This window comes from Procambarus clarkii, chromosome 2 (assembly GCF_040958095.1).
Source record: "Procambarus clarkii isolate CNS0578487 chromosome 2, FALCON_Pclarkii_2.0, whole genome shotgun sequence".
NCBI lineage: Eukaryota > Metazoa > Arthropoda > Malacostraca > Decapoda > Cambaridae > Procambarus > Procambarus clarkii.
In genome coordinates, this window is record NC_091151.1 from 40,194,155 (window position 1) to 40,213,747 (window position 19,593).

A 19,593-nucleotide genomic window follows, 5' to 3' on the forward strand; every position below is an offset into this window, starting at 1 on the left:
CCTTCTGGCTCTCAGGTAAAACCTATTATTATTATTATATATATATACACACACACACACACATATATATATACTTTGTATCTATAAACACAAGTTCTATTCAAAGCCGGCATGAATCAGGACAAATCGCTACACTACACCCGCCCTGATGACAAATCGCTCTTAACCTTCAGGTGAGGTTATGAAAAAGTCGAGACCAATCTCTCATTACCAAGGTTCTAATACGGTCTCTGTTACTGGATATAACATACAGCGTCACGAACAGAGCTCACGTATTCAATTTCGCTTTTCCAATATTTTATGTAATTTTCAAATTGATCTAGAAACTATTTTCAGCATTTCACCTCCGACAATAGGTACTAGATGCGATCAGTATACCACAATTACTTTTTAGGAAGATGGGTTACATCGAAAGGTGTAACCCGCGGCCCAGCTGAGGGTCTTTCCTCTCCCTTGCGGTGCGTGACTCCGCCAACCTTCTTCACAGACAACCATGATAGCTGCCGTCGGTCCTAAATTGTGGCCAATTTACGGATTTTCATTTACAGAAGTAGTTCACCGGAAATTATAAAAAAAGAGGTGTGCGCGCGGTTATCAATAGACCCTGTGCCTGCGCGCGGCGTGACTACTTGTCCGCCGCTGCCTATGACCTCACGTTTCCGGCCAAACAATGCGACCAAGGCGGGTTTATTCCAGACACGTCGCGGATATGGATTTCGCATTATCAGTTCGTATACATCGTTTCGAACCAACCAATGCTAGCCCAACCATAGCAAAACTTCTACCGATCTGGCTGTCAAAATACTGCAACTGGCAGGCCAGCTATATGTTCAAAGCAGTTAGCCTATTGTAGCGACAATTATCTGGCTCCACGCAGTGAACTCCTGACTGAATAAATGTCACTACTGCCAGAATAATGGGGTCATGGCACCATATACAGGAAAAAAAAGTTCTCCAAAAATGATAGTACAGAATTGACTAAAACGTCGTCAATTCTTAATTATAAAATTTGTGGAAACCCATGTAGAATGTACAAAATACGGACCTTGTATCCAAAACCAGTCCTGATTTTATACCAGGTCCTGTTGATCATTTAAAGGACCCGAGAACGAAGAAGACAGCTTGGCTTAACATTTTTTTATGGTCTAGTATGGAACATGTGCCTACCTATAGTACAAAACGACTTTTTGGGTGCAACAGATCATATTTTGTACATTGCCTCCATAGGCGCTAGAGGTACGTACTGTAATGTCTTTAGGATAGGTTGGTTGATCTATAGGACCAGCTTCTTGCTGGTGAATTAGCTTAGCGTAGGCTTGGTTCAACTTCGTCACCTAGCTTGATGAAAAATTTAAAAAATTCATTTCAAACATTACATATTTAAAAAAAAAATGTAGGGAGTGGCCACACCGTTATATATAAAACTACAATAATTTGTTTATCTTAGGATGATGAATAATCTAATTTGATTTGACCAACGTAATTATCCGAACTTAGGGCAAGACGAAGGCGAAGAATGGTGCCGAACCACTGGACGGTCGGGGATTGAACACCGACCTGCAAAAAGCAGACCGTCACTAACATTCAGTCCAGGTGGTTGGGACCTGTTCCTTTCCTACGCCTTTCACGAGATACAGCTAGTTATTACTTTAATGTTTACAATCTCGCGGTCATCAAGAAAACACTTCGGAGGCTTACACTAGCTTTGCCAATGTAAATATTTCCTTGCCTTAGAAAACACGCATTACAAAACCTAGTCCACTTTCGGTGAATACAATTTAAAAAAGCTTTTCTTCGCCGACCATCTAAATTTACAACATAAAATTTAGCCATTTGACAAATCCCTTCCAACGAATTGTTAGCAATTGTCATTGGTTAAGGATAAATAAGGTAGTGATGGTTATTATACAAAGGGCAGAGGGGCGGGACGTGCGGGAAAGAAAAGGGGCAGACGTGGGCAGGACGTACAGGAAGAAGAGAAGGGGCAGAGGGGGAGGGACGTGCAAGAGAGAGGGACAGATGTGACCGACACAAACATCTGGGTATTCACCGCTTAAGCTTACAAAATTTAGCCTAGGCTGTACTGTGGATCATAAGGCACACGTTAGTGTCAGGTTCTGCATAATTACCACCTTTTCCTGAATTCAACGTTTCTTAAAAGTTGATATTATAACAAAAAATTAAATACAAAATTTTGATTACCTTTACAGGAATTAAGATTTGGTGGAAAAATCCACCAAGAACTAATATGCAAAGTATCGGGAAATATTTAGAAAAGAGCATCGAACAGCTAATTAGGATAAGATGTAAACATGTCCTGTTTTGTCTATGATATTAAACCCCCCCCCTTCTTAACAACGCTCATCTTTCAGAGAATCTTAGATGTTGTAGGGAATGAACTATTCGGAAACAATTATCCATCATATGGCGGGATATTTCTTGGCACCTCGCTCTTGTGAAAACTGCCAACAACTTGGGCTGGACGATAGAGCGACGGTCTCGCTTCATGCAGGTCGGCGTTCAATCCGCGACGGTCTCGCTTCATGCAGGTCGGCGTTCAATCCCCGACCGTCCAAGCGGTTGGACACCATTCCTAACCCCCGTCCCATCCCAAATCCTAATCCTGACCCCTTTCAAGTGCTATATAGTCGTAATTGCTTGGCGCTTTCCCCTGATAATTGCCTTGCCTTGTGAAAACTGCTATCGATAAAGAGAAATAAAATTGTAATATAAATTTACTTTCAAATTAGTTATCTGAAATAACGCAACTTAACTACATCAGAGTAGTTCTATGTAATTAGCCTAGTCGGTAATATCAAAGTGGAGAAGAAAGTTGGCTATCCAGAGTATTAATAACAAAATCATTAGTTTGCAAGATACTTTATAGCGCATGGGTGAAATATTTTAAATTAATTCTTGTTGTTGTCGAAAGCAGTTCTTCCTTCTGAGGTGATAAATAAACCAGATGGAATGTTGTATATCAACTTAAAGCGACGACATAATTATGTCTCGCCTGTGGTTTTTAACTTACAATCCACATGTATTCGCCCCTTTCGTCAAGAGGCCTACTCAATAAAGCCGTCTAGGCAAGATTCAATCAACATCACTACAATGAATGACTGCAGAACTGAGAACAACTACGTTACAGGACGCTCTTAACGGCCGAAATGTTAGTAAAAGTTTATTGTGACCACTAACGAACGCCCCGAGAACTCAATTATTCCCCAAGTTACCGATACTACATTTACTGGACAAAAATGCAAGACGATTTTTTGAGCGAATAAATTAGAAATGCGTGGTGGCTGCATTCCCCTGCAATCAACGTTAATGACGTCATATAACGCAGCAAGAACCGCACTCTTAACTCGCAGTATTTAAGGCAAAAAGCTCTGGGTCGTAACTGGAGAGGTTATCAACAATCAGTTTAGGCTGGTCGTGTGCACTTGGCTAGCTCATCCTTGTGCGTTTTGCGAGACGTGATCTAATTTACCTGCCAGCGCGGCACCACTGTTAACGAGTCTTGCTACACGTCAAATTGGTTTTCTAGGATAAAAACCATTACGATGTGTAGTCATGCGTCACGAAACCTTCCTTTCACAATAATGACGGCGTCTCTTACTTTTGGCTTCGTTTTATTACACGCAATTATCTTAATGTTCTCAAACAAAATATCAAAGCCGATTAATGCTACAAGAGTTTGATGCTCTCAAATAATATGGATTTGTTGCAGCCAACGTAACTGTTGTTGTAACTAATGTGTAACAAACATTCAAATAATATTAACCTATTATGTCAGGCGAGTTATTTTAAAATTAACATTGATTTTATCCAGTATCCAAATATCATGGTTTCCATTAAATGTCTTTTTTATTATTAATAACACAGAATATTGATAAATAAAAGAACATGTAAATTTTAACCGGGCACGCATTCCGAAGCAAAATCAATGGCGAACAATTCAATTAAATAAATACATTCAACTATTAATATTACAACACATAGAACTAAGGGAAACAATAAAACATGAAAACCAACGTAAACAATCTTTTCCCTAGTCACATTAACAAGGATACAATATATATACAAAACCAAACAAAAAATAATATATACATATATAAGAAAGCCAAACATCACAAATACAATGTGAACCTGTTCCATGAACCTGAACCTACATCCAAACCTGTTCAAAATTAAATGTAAGTATTGAATAAGGGTGTTAGTTGGCTTTCAAACCCCCGGCCCTCACAATATCACCTTCAGGCTACGGCCCTCTCCAAAAGACGCCTGCGTAAATTTTTCAGTGCTGCACAAATAAGCTATTTTGATATATTAACATTTTATACTTTAGTTTTGTGTGTGTGGATTTGCTTAGGCTATATTTGATATTATTTGTATCTATGTATCTGGAGTGAACGTTTTAGGTGATGTGATTCGCCCACTTGCTCCAAATAAATGCCAACAGAATCAAAATATCTAACATGGGCCTAGCTACACACCAAATTCCAATGTATAATATTTTATACGAGAAAATACAGATTTTTAAAACAAGGAAGTCAAAATTTATGAACATGTTTATGGGGTCGGCTGCAGCGTGGATGAGCGTAGCCTAAGGCCACGTTGTGGTTTTCCAAGCACACCTTACATGTGCTTCACACACGAAGCCATACCTTTATGTACAACTATATTATTTATAGTTTAGAAAATACAAGTATTAAACAGTAATTAAATTGACGGTCACAGCCGCAGCTTTAACTATATAATATAACAATCTTTAATATAATACTCAAACATATGAAGGTTTACACCCAGCATTAGCCTCGTGTATCTAGGGCGATGGGTTTACAGGGTAATACAAAAATTAATAAAGAACATCAAAATAATCTAAAAGCTTAAGTGTTTTTATATAGATTATTATACTAATTTGAAATGCTCGTGTATTGTTGATGTATTAATAAAGAGGATAATGAGTAGCTAATGTAATTCAATTATACATGTACAAATGCTATTCTCAGCCTCGTTATTGAAACGACATTATCTAGTTAAATTATCTAAATCTATACAAGATTCAAAGTAATCTAACACTTCCTTGACCCACCTGGTACTCTACTTTTAAATAAAAATAAATAAAAATCCCGTGGCCACAGAGTGAAGACACGGCCAAATAACACGATGCATACATAATCCAGTCAAACTCTTTCCCAACAGCGTAATAAACCACATCCTCAGTCACGTTGTCGTGTCATTAAGTGAAAGGCAGCGTTGTAAACTAAGGTAGCCATAAATATACCCAATAAATAACGGCTGGCTTTAGCCAACTAATGCACTAGGCTGCGTACTATTATACACATTATTTAATGTACTCGAGTGTTCTGTAACAGTTTTGGCGAGTGATACATTACAGACTTGATAGTTCAGTAAACAATCTCTTTAGCCGACAAGGATGAAGCGTTATTTCGGAACATCGTCGGAAAGTCATTAGTATGCACAGTTTCTGGCAAAGGTTAGCCGTTGTACTATTTTAAAATATTTGCCAGGTCTCCCACGAAAACTTTCGTATTCAATCCTAAATGTATTTAACTTTTCTTTAACTGTATCCGCTGCTCAAAGCTGCGTACCACTGTTTTGCTACCTCATTTTGCTAACCACTGCTCCAATATAGCAATATTTAAATTAGGCCTATGCAATATGATAACACCTACCGACTTTTAACCAGCATTTAAAATTATTAAATCTAAATATAAGCAAAAATTTAAATTTCGTGAAGTTTTAAAAAAATTGATGTCTGGTGAACACACAATTTCGATAACGGGCTCAACATTTTTTTTTCAAGGCAAAACTAGGCTGTAGAAACAAATTGCAGAACAATTACGGAGCTTAATACACAACTCTGCATGCTTTTTTTTACTACTTATTACAAATATTTAATACATTGTTTTACCAAAACGCTAGAAATATTATTTGAGATACAGTACGAAGAGCCTGCAATAATATTTGGTGGACCTTTAGTCACATCCTTACAATAAACATCACCAGTTGCTGTTGCTGTTACCAACAGCCTCGTGTAACACACACATGGCTGGCGAATGATCGCTAACAAAACATACAGCAATTCTCACTAAACTGCGTCGGCAGTTTTGTCAAAACTGCAATTATAGGCATCACTTCAGTGATCTTTAGGGTATATATATGGTACATGACATGACCATACCACACATGATGGCTTAACATAATTTTGACATTTGAAGCTTGCCACTCACCATATCTTGAACAGGTTCGTAAATTTAAATTTAACACTGCCTGGTAAATTAAATTACACCACTAGCCTAGTTGGTGTCTCGCTGAACTTCTCTCACTGTCTTAAGACTACCTGAACCTTCCGCTACTAACAAAGTACATCAGTAATAGAGGTCAAGTAAAACAGTATGAATCACGCTTGACGAGGGGCAAGGAACACGATAATACATTCCCTATACTAATGAGCTAAAAGCCTTACGAAACTTATTCTTTTTAACACCTATTTGTCAAAATGTTTGGTCACGTCGCTATATAACCAAGGCGCAAAATGTACCAGACAGGAAAGACCACCCCTAGAGAACACGCCTCGGGAACACGCAATACAATCCTCACTAATTTGCCTTGCACGTGGTTGCCAACTTACCTTCATTCGCCACACTGCCGGTTTCACTGTCGGGGCCGTTTTCTTTATTTGCTTGTATTTTTTCAATTAACAACTCCAGCTTGGAACTGTTGCCTTTAAAGAGCATGGTACAAACACTTCCTCCTCCTAAGTATCATACTCATCACCTACTTCAACGATTCCTAACACAACACGGAACACCGCTGTCGTCAACTTGGAGGAGCATTAACACATACACCCCGCGCAAGGTCTCCCAGTCAACTGAAACGGCGGTGGTTCTTGCACCCATCCTTGGGGAGCGCAGCAGGGGGAGGGAGGGGGGAGGTGGGACCTTAGGGGAGGAGCTTGACACCCATCCCGCCCTCTGATTGGTCTCTCGGCACCCTAAACTCATCTTTATTGGCTGGCACACAAATAAGCCAGGCTGCGCTAATTGTCTTTCTCGTGACGGAAGATCAAAATTATAAGGTACAAACTGTTAGATTATTAAGTAATTGCCGCTCCTCGAGGCTAATAATGATACTCTTTTTGATAATAACGCACTGCAATAAAACTTGAGAAGCGCCACGCTTCACACCAGTTAGGTAGCGTAATGGTGCTCCTCCAACACCAATAAAACTTCCACTATCACGTTACTACACGAACCAGGAGCCACAGGTTGGCAGCCAGTGGTCCTGACGGCGGCTCCTCCACCGACAGGTGGGCGCCTTGCACCTCCAGGGTGCTGCCACACCGCACTACATGATTCATTGTTTTTGAAGGACTGTCCCCTCCCCACCCCCTGCAGAGGCAAGGTACCCACTAATAACGCTGGAGGGCTGGAGCCACTACCGCAGACCAAGCGAAACATCATGTTAGAACTTTTATCCAAGAGGACATTTTTGTAGCTATATGGGATTTACAAGTTGGTGAGGACAGAGTAACTGTACTCATTAGGTGAGGACAGTTACACTTCGGAAATAAGCTCTAGCCTAATTGGAAGCTTATACAAATTTATTAAGAACTGATTCATGTTGAAAAGTTGAAATGGTAGGTGTGGGCCCAGTCATGGTGGTGATGGTGAGTGGTTATGGCAGGTTTGGGCCCCGTCATGGTGGTGATGGTGTAAAGTTATGACAGGTGTGGGCCCGTCATGGTGGTGTTGGTGTGCGGCTATGACAGGTGTGGGCCCACCATGGTGGTGACGATGCCACCATCGATGGCGTAAAATTGCTAATTTCAACTAAACTGGTTTGTCATGGCAACAGTTCAGAAGTCTGGAGTTGGGATATGTATTTTGACACAGCTTCAGTGGGACGTTCAACTGGAGTTATGATAAATGGACCGCAAGAAAGTGACCAAAGGGGCGGTACATATATGCCTCCCCCCCCCCCATCATACCACACCTGTGTCCCACAAGGGCTCTTCCCCCTGTGTGTCCCATCTGTGTTCTCACCTTGGTGTCCTCCGTAGGGGTGCTCTCATCTTGTGTCTGTCGTGTTGTTCACTCGGGAGATCTCGCTCCCCCTGGGATTTTTTTTCTGGATGTCCTTCGTATGGTGTTATCGCCTTGGCAGCTTCTTCATCCTGCTGTGTTTTACTCATCTCTTTGTCTCCCCCCCCCTCCCGGCCCCCTCTCCCTCCCCCAGGACCTCCCTCCCTCCCCCAGGCTTCCCTCCCTCATCTAGGTCCCTCTCCCCTCTCATCTTCCTAAATCACATCCTCCTCATCTCTCCCTACATCCTGGCCTCCCCAACCATCTTCCCCACAATTCCTGACCACACCATCCCCCACCCCCCACACTCCCTGACCACACCATCCCCCTCCCCCCACTCCTTGCCCTCCAATCCCCCGGGTCGCAGCTCCTGGCCTCCCCCCACACTTTCTACTTGCTGATGATACAAAATAAATGAGAAGAATCAGGACAGACGATGTCTGCGGAGTCGGTCTCAGACATGTCTCCTAAAATTCAACACCAGTAACTTCGTGATGAACATGGGGAGAGGGGAGAGGTTACCAAGGGGACAGGGAAGAGCGGGGTTACTATGGGGAGAGAGGGGGGAGGTAACCATGGGGAGAGGTTACCATGGGGAGAGGTTACCATGGGGACAGGGAGAAGAGGTCATGGTTCGCGCCCTGAAAGAATCAAAGCCCAAGCAGATGTAACACAAAGTCTAAACCCACGAAAACAGGATAACGTCAGCCGCATATGAGAAAATGGAGAACATTAGAACAGCCTTCAGGGATCCTGATAAGGAGGCTTTCAGAAACACTGTCCACAACCGACGTAAGACTAGTCCTTAGAACATGCAGCCCGACATAAAGAGTTCCCACCGCCAAAAACAGTCAAGGAAGCTTGGACAGGTACATATAGGTGTGTAAGACAGGTACTGGGGCCGGAAGTACGCTGGACGGGGACGGGGCTCGAGGGACGGTCCAGCCGCACTGTAAAACTGAAAAAGAAGACATAGACGGAAGCTAGAGACAATGATGAGAGAGATGTGAGGAAATACTTCTTTAGAGTAACACTGTAGCTGGAGACTGAAGCACCAGACGAGGCAGCCACCTCCAGCCGCACTTCTAAAAGTAGATATGATGAGCAACAAACGATCAGCAGTTATTGCATTAAATGTCCAACGGCTGGAAAACTTGGCTCTAAGACTGACGCTCGATCCTGCATACAAAAAAAAAAAAAAGAGGCGAGTATACAGGTCCGTACATGCGTGCTACCCGTCCACCATAACATCGAGGACTTACGATCAAAATTACAACGTTAGCATTCACTCAGTGGCATGTACAATGTGTACTTTGGAGGAACAAGGAGGACTCCGCTCCAGGCCTCACTGCCCACAATAACAGTCATCACCTGCTGGCAACGATGCTGCCGCCTTGTTTATGGGTGATCAGGTCGCTTGTAGGACCGTCTCTCTCTTCGCCGCTCTCACCTGTAGTTAACCTGGTGTTCACTTGCTGTGTTCAAGACGTGTGTGTGTGTGTGTGTGTGTGTACTCACCTAACTCACCTAATTGTGCTTGCGGGGGTTGAGCTTTGGCTCTTTGGTCCCGCCTCTCAAGTGTCAATCAACTGGTGTACAGATTCCTGAGCCTACTGGGCTCTATCATATCTACATTTGAAACTGTGTATGGAGTCAGCCTCCACCACGTGTGTGTGTGTGTGTGTGTGTGTGTGTGTGTGTGTGTGTGTGTGTGTGTGTGTGTGTGTGTGTGTGTGTGTGTGTGTGTGTGTGTGTGCTCTCACAGCTTCTGGGGTCCGTCTTGGGGTGGCGCCTCCATCTCACAACTCTCATATTTACAAACTCTGAACTCCTATACGGAATTTACCGCCACAGCTCTCCGCCAGAGCGCTCCTCTCCCACGCTGCTCTCCGTCTCAACAAGGTCTTGCTTGTATCCTTGAGCCGCACGTGGCCACCTACCACGTGCGCAGGTCCTCAACTCACACCCACCAAGCACATTGCGTCTATTCTCACACCCACCAAGCACCCCGCGTCCATTCTCACACCCACCAAGCACCCCGCGTCCATTTACCTCGTCACCTCCCTATCAGCATCAGAAACACTCCAGTCACTTGAGTAGATCATGCAGTGTCTACCATACAATTTAAAATGAAATTATTAATAGCATGAAAGTTGCTGCTTCTGAATATTATAATGACGAGGACACTTGATTACTGCCTTGGACCCAAGCAACTTGACTCTTACTGTTCAAACTAGCACCACATCATGGTAAGATAGTTATCATAGAATGTGTGTTAAGTCAGCATGATGATATGACACTTGGAAGTAACATGAGGGCAGGATAAGAGTTGGGATAGGAGAAATGAGTGAAGGAACTATGCCCAACCCCTTCGATCATCGGGGATCGAACGCTGACCTGCATTTTATACCAGATTCTTTGACAAAGGTAAAGGAAATGTTTGACAAACGAAATGGCCGGACAATGACTAGCATGAGCGGTTGACTCGCGACACCCACACGACCTGTCCCAGTGACACCTGTTGGTCGTGTCCCAGTGACACCTGTTGGTCGTGTCCCAGTGACACCTGTTGGTCGTGTCCCAGTGACACCTGTTGGTCGTGTCCCAGTGACACCTGTTGGCCGTGTCCCAGTGACACCTGTTGGTCGTGTCCCAGTGACACCTGTTGGTCGTGTCCCAGTGACACCTGTTGGTCGTGTCCCAGTGACACCTGTTGGTCGTGTCCCAGTGACACCTGTTGGTCGTGTCCCAGTGACACCTGTTGGTCGTGTCCCAGTGACACCTGTTGGTCGTGTCCCAGTGACACCTGTTGGTCGTGTCCCAGTGACACCTGTTGGTCACGTGACCCATCACCAGGTCTCTCGCACCTCCTCACTGAAGGACCAAAATATACAAATATTTCTTTATTCGAAATTACATTTTCCACTGCAGATTTTTATTTAAAGCTGAGCAGTGTGCCAGAACACTGCTCGTGTCGGCCTCGTGTCTGCTCGTGTCGGCCTCGTGTCTGCTCATGTCGGCCTCGTGTCTGCTCGTGTCGGCCTCGTGTCTGCTCGTGTCGGCATCGTGTCTGCTCGTGTCGGCCTCGTGTCTGCGCCTGCACGGGTAGGGCATAAACTGCTCACACAAAATTCATAAAACTTTAAGGAAAAATACAAGACAAGTTCACTCCGAGGTGAAGAAAAGGCCCCATAGACGGACGGCTCTTGAAAGACTGAAGATCAAAGGTGTCGGGAACACGCTGGGTGATTGGGTCATTCCACAAGATGACTTGGCAATGGATAAGGAGAGTGTGAAGCGTTCAATTCCCCGTGGGAAGCTGTAGTGTATTAGGATAAAGAGACCCCACCTCACTTGAAGAAGGTACACATCTTGCAAGTTCTTGAGAGCAGGAGTCATGCGAGTGGTCACAGAAAAGATATGGAGAAGCAACTTTGTTGAGGAAGACCATTGACACAAGCTCAGTTGCAAGGTTAAATGGGGGTATGGAGAGAGAGGGGAGGGGGGGGGGACACATGATCTAGCACTGTAGCAGTCTTGATCTAGCAATCTAGCAGTCTTGATCTAGCAATCTAGCAGTCTTGATCTAGCAATCTAGCAGTCTTGATCTAGCAGTCATGATCTAGCAATCTAGCAGTCTTGCTCGAGGGCGTTGATAACCGAATTAGGATAAAACTGTTAGGCACAGGATTTACCTAAGAAGAAATAGGGGAGTGAGGTAGGTTAACACACACGTGAGAGGTCAACACAAGTGTTGACAAATTAACACTGGTGTGAGAAGTTAATAAAGGTGCAAAAACAAGCCTCACTGCTAAGTTTATTTTATATTCTGGTGGTTAAGGAAGAGTATTGTTGTTGTTTAAGATTTGCTACCTGGAACACGAAGTTCCAAGTAGCACGGGCTATGGTGAGCCCGCAGTTGTTGACGAGGAAGAGTAGAAGGGAGATATGTGTGTCAAGTGACACAGGGTGAGGGCGCTCCCTGGCTCCCGCCGCCTCCGTCACCTGGTGAGCCAAGCGACCGGAAGCTACAACAATCTGGATGTATTACTTGTAAATGATTACAGATTTGTTAGGCTTCTTGCTTGCAATTTAGCCAAGAATGACCAAAGATGGTAGATTTTTGGCCAATTTGGTCTCAAATCTAGAAAATCTTATGCATCTCAGTCCGGATATGAGATTGGATAGAGGGGGGGCTGAAGGCGTTAATATATTCCTTCACGCGACAGGATGGGTGTCAGGCGCCATTATCGCCGATGTGGTTATGTTGATTCAGAATTGTCACATCTTTGGCTATTATTTCGTTTTTTACGGAGGCGTTTTCAATTTCAGATTCCCCCTTTATGAATCAATTTACGAGCGGAAATTTGATACTCAATGTTTGTTTATCGAAGCGGTTCTGGAGCGGTGAGTCGAAGGTTCACCTTGATAGTGAGGGGTTGTTGAGCATGGAAGACCCCGGCCCTTGCTGGGGGGAGGCAGGTCCGGCCCTTGCTGGGGGGAGGCAGGTCCGGCCCTTGCTGGGGGGAGGCAGGTCCGGCCCTTGCTGGGGGGAGGCAGGTCCGGTCCTTGCTGGGGGGAGGCAGGTCCGGCCCTTGCTGGGGGGAGGCAGGTCCGGCCCTTGCTGGGGGGAGGCAGGTCCGGCCCTTGCTGGGGGGGAGGCAGGTCCGGTCCTTGCTGGGGGAGGCAGGTCCGGCCCTTGCTGGGGGAGGCAGGTCCGGCCCTTGCTGGGGGGAGGCAGGTCCGGCCCTTGCTGGGGGGGAGGCAGGTCCGGTCCTTGCTGGGGGGAGGCAGGTCCGGCCCTTGCTGGGGGGAGGCAGGTCCGGCCCTTGCTGGGGGGAGGCAGGTCCGGCCCTTGCTGGGGGGAGGCAGGTCCGGCCCTTGCTGGGGGGAGGCAGGTCCGGCGCTTGCTGGTTGGAGGCAGGTCCGGCCCTTGCTGGGGAGAGGCAGGTCCGGCCCTTGCTGGAGGGGGGGGGGAAGGGGGCAGGTCCGGTCCTTGCTGGGAGAGGCAGGTCCGGCCCTTGCTGGGGAGAGGCAGGTCCGGCCCTTGCTGGAGGGGGGGGAGGGGGCAGGTCCGGTCCTTGCTGGGGGGGCAGGTCCGGCCCTTGCTGGGGGAGGTAGGTCCGGCCCTTGCTGGGGGAGGTAGGTCCGGCGCTTGCTGGTTGGAGGCAGGTCCGGTCCTTGCTGGGGGAGGTAGGTCCGGCGCTTGCTGGTTGGAGGCAGGTCCGGTCCTTGCTGGGGGAGGTAGGTCCGGCGCTTGCTGGTTGGAGGCAGGTCCGGCCCTTGCTGGGGAGAGGCAGGTCCGGCCCTTGCTGGGGGAGGTAAGCATGACTTGTTGGGGGAGGTAAGTCTAGACCTTGCCGGGGTAGACAGGTGTGTCCCCCGCAAGTGCCAGACCTGTCTCCCACCACCACACCAGGAACACTTGTCTGCAATGTTCCGTAATGAGGAACGCCAGGAAAAATAAATTAAAAAACGATTGTACATAATTCTCATCGTATGTAAAATGTTTCAGCTCCCCTGATACTTGTTGAGTCATGTGACAGGCAGGCGCCCCGTGGGAGGGAAGCAGGCAGGCGCCCCGTGGGAGGGAAGCAGGCAGGCGCCCCGTGGGAGGGAAGCAGACAGGCGCCCCGTGGGAGGGAAGCAGGCAGGCGCCCCGTGGGAGGGAAGCAGGCAAGCGCCCCGTGGGAGGGAAGCAGGCAGCTACCACTTAGGACAGCAGGCAGTGCCAGGGTGCAGCTCCTTCAGTCAAGACGGGGCCGCTGAGGACACAAGTGTCACCGGACACACAGCCCCGTCCCCCAAGCGTCCCAGCGGCTGAGCTACACGGAGAGCGCCCACCACCGACTTACATGTGGCCTCTCAAGCATTATAAATACAAATGCATATAATTAGGCAAATTCTTTCTGCTTGTGTGCATTTATCCCAGCGGGAGAGCTTCCCCGAGCGCAGCAAGCTGCCTTCCCCCTTCAACGTTTTTGTGGCGCGCGGAGCTTTCTTGCTGGAGGTGCGCGCCGAGAGGCAAGCCGTCCTCCTTCAGTATGGGCTTCTTGCCAACACCGGAAGAGTGTGTTTCCGGCGCCCCTACAGTTTGAGGGACTACTGTAGAATATGGTGTCTGGGGGAGGAGGCATTCAGGACCTCATAGCCTCTCCCTGATGTCTGATGTCCCGTCTTATAACATCATTTTTTTTATTTTATTTATATATATACAAGAGTTCTTACATTCTTGTACAGCCACTAGCATGGAGAGTGTTTCGGGCAGGTTATTAATTCTAATTTTTCCCCGGAATACGACCCGTCAAATCGTTTAACAACCAGGTACCTATTCACTGCTGGATGAACGGCGGTTACAGTTAAGGATGGGCGTCCAGTCAATCCTCCCCGGCCAGGATACGAACCCAGGCCAAAGCGCTCGCGAGGCGCCTGGCGAGTGCTTTACTACTGCGCCACGGGGACTACTAATGGGGGCGGGGCGGTGCAGGGCACTGCTGGGCGGGGCGGGGCGGGGCGGTGCAGGGCACTGCTGGGCGGGGCGGGCACTGCTGGGCGGGGCGGGGCGGTGCAGGGCACTGTTCAGGTTACTGTTGACGGTCTTACATAACCTTTGTTAATATAATTCAAGACGACCTCACAGTGAGATGTGGTTTTAGTGCACATGACTCAAGTGTCGTTCCCTGTGACTCTCCACCACAGGTCACGTGGCCGCTGTGTGACGGCCTCCTCACCGGGATATATCTATAAACGAAAGTTTGTGCTTGTCCAAAGTTGGGGACCAGACGCTTGAGGCCTCACCCAAATTTGCAGGGAGGTCTAGGGTACGGGACGGACATAGGCTGCTCTGGGCAGGCCTAAGTTTAAAGGCCTACCTTACCAGGCCTTTACCAAATATCAGGATATATAACCTTACCAACACCTGCTATTTTCAGTCTGAAATGGAAATGTGGTGAAATCGTAAATGTGATGTCCGTAGGCTTTATCACTTACGCGAACATTATTTTTAGCAGCTCTGTATGACTAACCATCCTGTGTGATGGGGAATTTTTATAGCATCACCTAGTTAGCTTTTTTGACACACTGTACTCCACTTCATATAGTCTAGGGCAGCTACATATGTACCTAAATGTGTTAATAAAAAAAGATGAAAACAGCTCGGTAATATTAACATAATTTTTTTTTTTTTTTTTTTTGAGATATATACAAGAGTTGTTACATTCTTGTACAGCCACTAGTACGCGTAGCGTTTCGGGCAGGTCCCTGGAATACGATCCCCTGCCGCGATGAATCGTTTTTTCATCCAAGTACGCATTTTACTGTTGCGTTAAACAGAGGCTACAGTTAAGGAATTGCGCCCAGTAAATCCTCCCCGGCCAGGATACGAACCCATGACATAGCGCTCGCGGAACGCCAGGCGAGTGTCTTACCACTACACCACGGAGAATGTTCTAAAGATAGATAGATACAGATAGACAAAGACAAGGAAAACTGGGGGAGAGAGAGAGAGAGAGAGAGAGAGAGAGAGAGAGAGAGAGAGAGAGAGAGAGAGAGAGAGAGAGAGAGAGAGAGAGAGAGAGAGAGAGAGAGAGAGAGAGAGAGAGAAAGAGAGAAAGAAAGAGAGAGAGAGAGAGAGAAAGAGAGAAAGAGAGAGAGAGAGAGAGAGAGAGAGAGAGAGAGAGAGAGAGAGAGAGAGAGAGAGAGAGAGAGAGAGAGAGAGAGAGAGAGAGAGAGAGAAAAAGAGAAAGAAAGAGAGAGAGAGAGAGAGAGAGAGAGAGAGAGAGAGAGAGAGAGAGAGAGAGAGAGAGAGAGAGAGAGAGGGGGGGGGGGAGTGCTTGGTCTCAACTGGTCTGTGAAATTGAGTTCCACATACCCTGGTGGGCCCTGGTTAATAAAATCCCAGGCTACTGATTTGTTAGCGCAGTTTAATTCCCAAATAGACACGTATTGCAACGCATTTTATAAACATATATACAAGCGCAAAATTATATATACAAAAAATAATCCAATACAAAGTTGGTATATTTTTTTTTTGTATTCTTAGTAAAATGAAATTTTCGCTAAAATAGTTTTTTGGATTACTAAACTTCTTAAGCACACATAGAACTAAATAACAGGGCTGGGGTGAGGTGTTGTGGGGGCGCCATCTTGTAAACTCTCATCTTTCCTGCTACAGCACTATACTCGCCCTTTCTTTAAACTTAAAGGAATCTGGTCCTTATATCGTACTAATGTGTGACACTGGGCAGGGCTGTGTACCTACACACCCGGGGAAGGTGTAGCCTAGCACTTACGTACACACCACCAACACTGTTATGCTTGAGGGAGACCGAAGGCAGTGATTACTGGCGGAGTGTTGTGTGGTTTACATGGCTGGGGGTACAGTGGAGTCGAGTATACGTGGGTGGAGGTAAAGTTGATGGAGGTCAAGCAGCGGGTGGGTGGAGCCGGATCTGGAAGTGGGTGGAGGACAGGGTGGGTAAAAGAGCAAAAGAATAATGAGACAGGAGTGAAGGAGCAGTAGAGTTGGAAATAGTAACGCTCTCAGTATTTGCTACTAAGTCAGAGGGAGCTGGTATTGACCTCTGTTAGTCTCAGGAACCCTTAAAATGACTTTTCTGGAAGCTCCATTATTGTAGGGCAATTAGCAGTTGTTTTACGCTGAGAAGGGCTCGGAACGATGCCATATTGGCCCTTGGTGCCCTTGTAGAAAGTGACAAGGGATTAGTTTGGTGTTTCCCCCCGTAATAAACCGCTGTGCTGCTTCTCACAGCTTGATGGTAATCTGTAATAATTGTTTCAACTGCTGCCAAGAGCACAGACTGCCACTGTTGATACTGGCCAAGACATCGAAGTACAGGTGAAATTTGTGACCAGCACTGCGTACGGATGTTAACACCACTACTGATTTCAACAACAGCTTCGGTGTTGAAAACATATGAACCATACAACTATGCAAAAATCTACCTGTATATATATCTGCATGTATTAATAATAAATATGGATTAGTATGCTTAATAAACGCAATACACCTATTTTTATCTTCCACCTGCACACCCAGATATAATCACTTTGTTCTTAAGACGTAGCTTAATATATTAAGAACAGTGTTATGAATAACACTGTTCCTGAACATTTGCCCCCAAATTAAAGAACATATCATGCAAGGTACTGAAGGATCTCTTAACAACCCGCAAAAGATTACAATATCTAGTGACCCAGACCATTTAACTTTCAAGCAAGACTGACAATGTCGCCCTTAAATGACCGTCATGACCCCCCCCTGTTTATCATACAGACACAGACACAGACACACACACACACACACACACACACACACACACACACACACACACACACACACACACACACACACACACACACACACACAGGTTTTTGGTCAACCTGTGAGTGTGATCTGACAGCGTTAACCGTCACTCAATGCTACGAGACCACTGGTTTAGTGCAGTCCGCCCTCGGTGGGATGCTATCTCACCACTTCCCGATTTCTGTCATCTGAGAGAGAAATAAAAGTAATTTCAACCCCTCCTCCAGGAATGACAGCACTATATATATATGCTGCCCAACGTGCAAAACACGACTGTTGCAGCCATCACAGTTCACGTTCTGTACTACTGAACGTGACGTTAGATTCCACTGGCAAGAGAACGGTAATTATCAGGAAGAAGCGCTAAGCCAATATGACTTTTCACGTGTTTTGCTTCTATATAATAATAATAATAATAATAATAATAATAATAATAATAATAATAATAATAATAATAATAATAATAATAATAATAATAATAATAATAATTTTAATTCAAAAGAATGTACGGGGGGGTGTTCTCCCCCCCCCCCCTGACATGTTCCTGGGGCCAATGTGTGCTCATGAGCCCAATATGTCCAGGCATGCGTTGGAGGAGTGCGCACAGTGTACCTGAGCACTGGTGCTGAGTATGAGAGGGAGAGCGCATGTTGTGTAGGGTAAGCCTGTGTGTGTATGTTGTATGTGAACTTACTAATGCGTATGTTTTGTGTGTGCGTGTGTGTCCTTACTGATGTGTATGTTGTACGTTCTTATTGAGACGTATTGCGCGCACGGCTGACCAAGGAACGCGTGCATGGGCGATAATGGGCAGCTAATGGACGGGTCTTTATCGGTTTATTTGGGCATCTCCGTGACTGTCCACTGGCATACATGCGCCCATAGGGGCATGAGGGTGCATGGGGGCATGAGGAGCAGGACCAGTGTGAGGGAGCGAGAAGGAAGTGCTGGAGCTCGCCAATAAACGGCTCCGTCTTAGCAACTAAGCTGACCCGGACGGAGCCCAAACACTCCCACATTATAAGCCATGAATGTCGACGCTAAGGCCCAGGGGGCCGGATTCACGAAGCAGTTACGCAAACATTTATGAACCTGTACATCTTTCCTCAATCTTTGGCGGCTTTGTTTACAATTATTAAACAGTTAATGAGCTCGGAAGCACCAGGAGGCTGTTTATAACAATAACAACAGTTGATTTGGGAAGTTTTCATGCTCGTAAACTGTTTAATAAATGTAACCAAAGCCGTCAAAGATTGAGGAAAGATGTACACGTTCGTAAGTACTCGCGTCACGCAAGTACTTCACGTAAGTACTTGCGTGAATCTGGCCCCAGGCCACCGCCGCCAACCTCAGGAAAGGCAGAATGCGGATACCAAATTCAGTGCGATAATATCTTGGCGCATGCGAGCAGGCGCACCAGTGATGGGAGGACGGGCCATTTCCCGTGAGAAGGGCCACCACACTGACTGATAATACTCCAAGATGATTGCGCTTGTGAAGGCCGCAGAGGGTACCCCAATTCACCCGGGGTGGGGGTGTGGGGGGATATCATGGGGGGGGGGGATGTGTGGGAAGGGGAGGGGAGGGGGAAGGAGGAGTATTACTACCATTATTATGGGAAGGGGAACGGGGGGGGGGGGGTTGTTGACTGCTGCTCCTGAAGGTCCGTGTAAGGACTACACAATTTGCTAAAGAGCAGTTCAGGAGCAACACACTTGTTCCATTGTAGCTCCCGGGCGTGTGGGGCGGCGACCCCCCTCCTGGGGCGGCGACCCCCCTCCTGGGGCGGCGGCCCCCCTCCTGGCCCCCCCCCCCGTGCCACAGGTCACTATGACTGCCTAATATCAATTCATTGTCAACATTTCTTCTTTTTCCACTCTGTCAATGTCAGTAGGTATTTTATGTCTCAATCATGTCTCCTCTCTCTCTCTCTCTACCAGTAAGAAGAAGGTGATCAGTAAGAACAGTAAGAAGGTGATCCAGGTCATCGACTTACGGGCTCACCATAGCCCGTGCTACATGGACATTTCGTTCTGAGTAGCTACAGCTAAAACAGCAACAACAACAGGTCACCAACTGAATTGATCGTCGGCTTGTTCCTATGATGTACTCAGACCTTCATAAAGCACTCAGGAGAGTGCCAAAAACTGGACATAT

At 46.3% G+C, this 19,593-nt stretch overlaps 1 protein-coding gene across 2 annotated transcripts in view; it reads right to left on the reverse strand.

Moving 5' to 3' along the window:
• Nucleotides 1-19,593, reverse strand: part of L (zinc finger protein Lobe) — a 305,314-nt gene that overhangs the window by 32,038 nt on the left and 253,683 nt on the right. The window contains exon 1 of one of the 2 annotated variants that reach the window (XM_045748645.2): nucleotides 6,659-6,914. The exons of the other annotated variant lie outside the window; for it this stretch is intronic. Within the exon in view, the coding sequence (XP_045604601.2) occupies nucleotides 6,659-6,764 (106 nt within the window). The 5' untranslated portion in view covers nucleotides 6,765-6,914. Of the gene's footprint in view, nucleotides 1-6,658; nucleotides 6,915-19,593 lie in introns of those variants that run through there. 2 annotated transcript variants of the gene reach the window in all.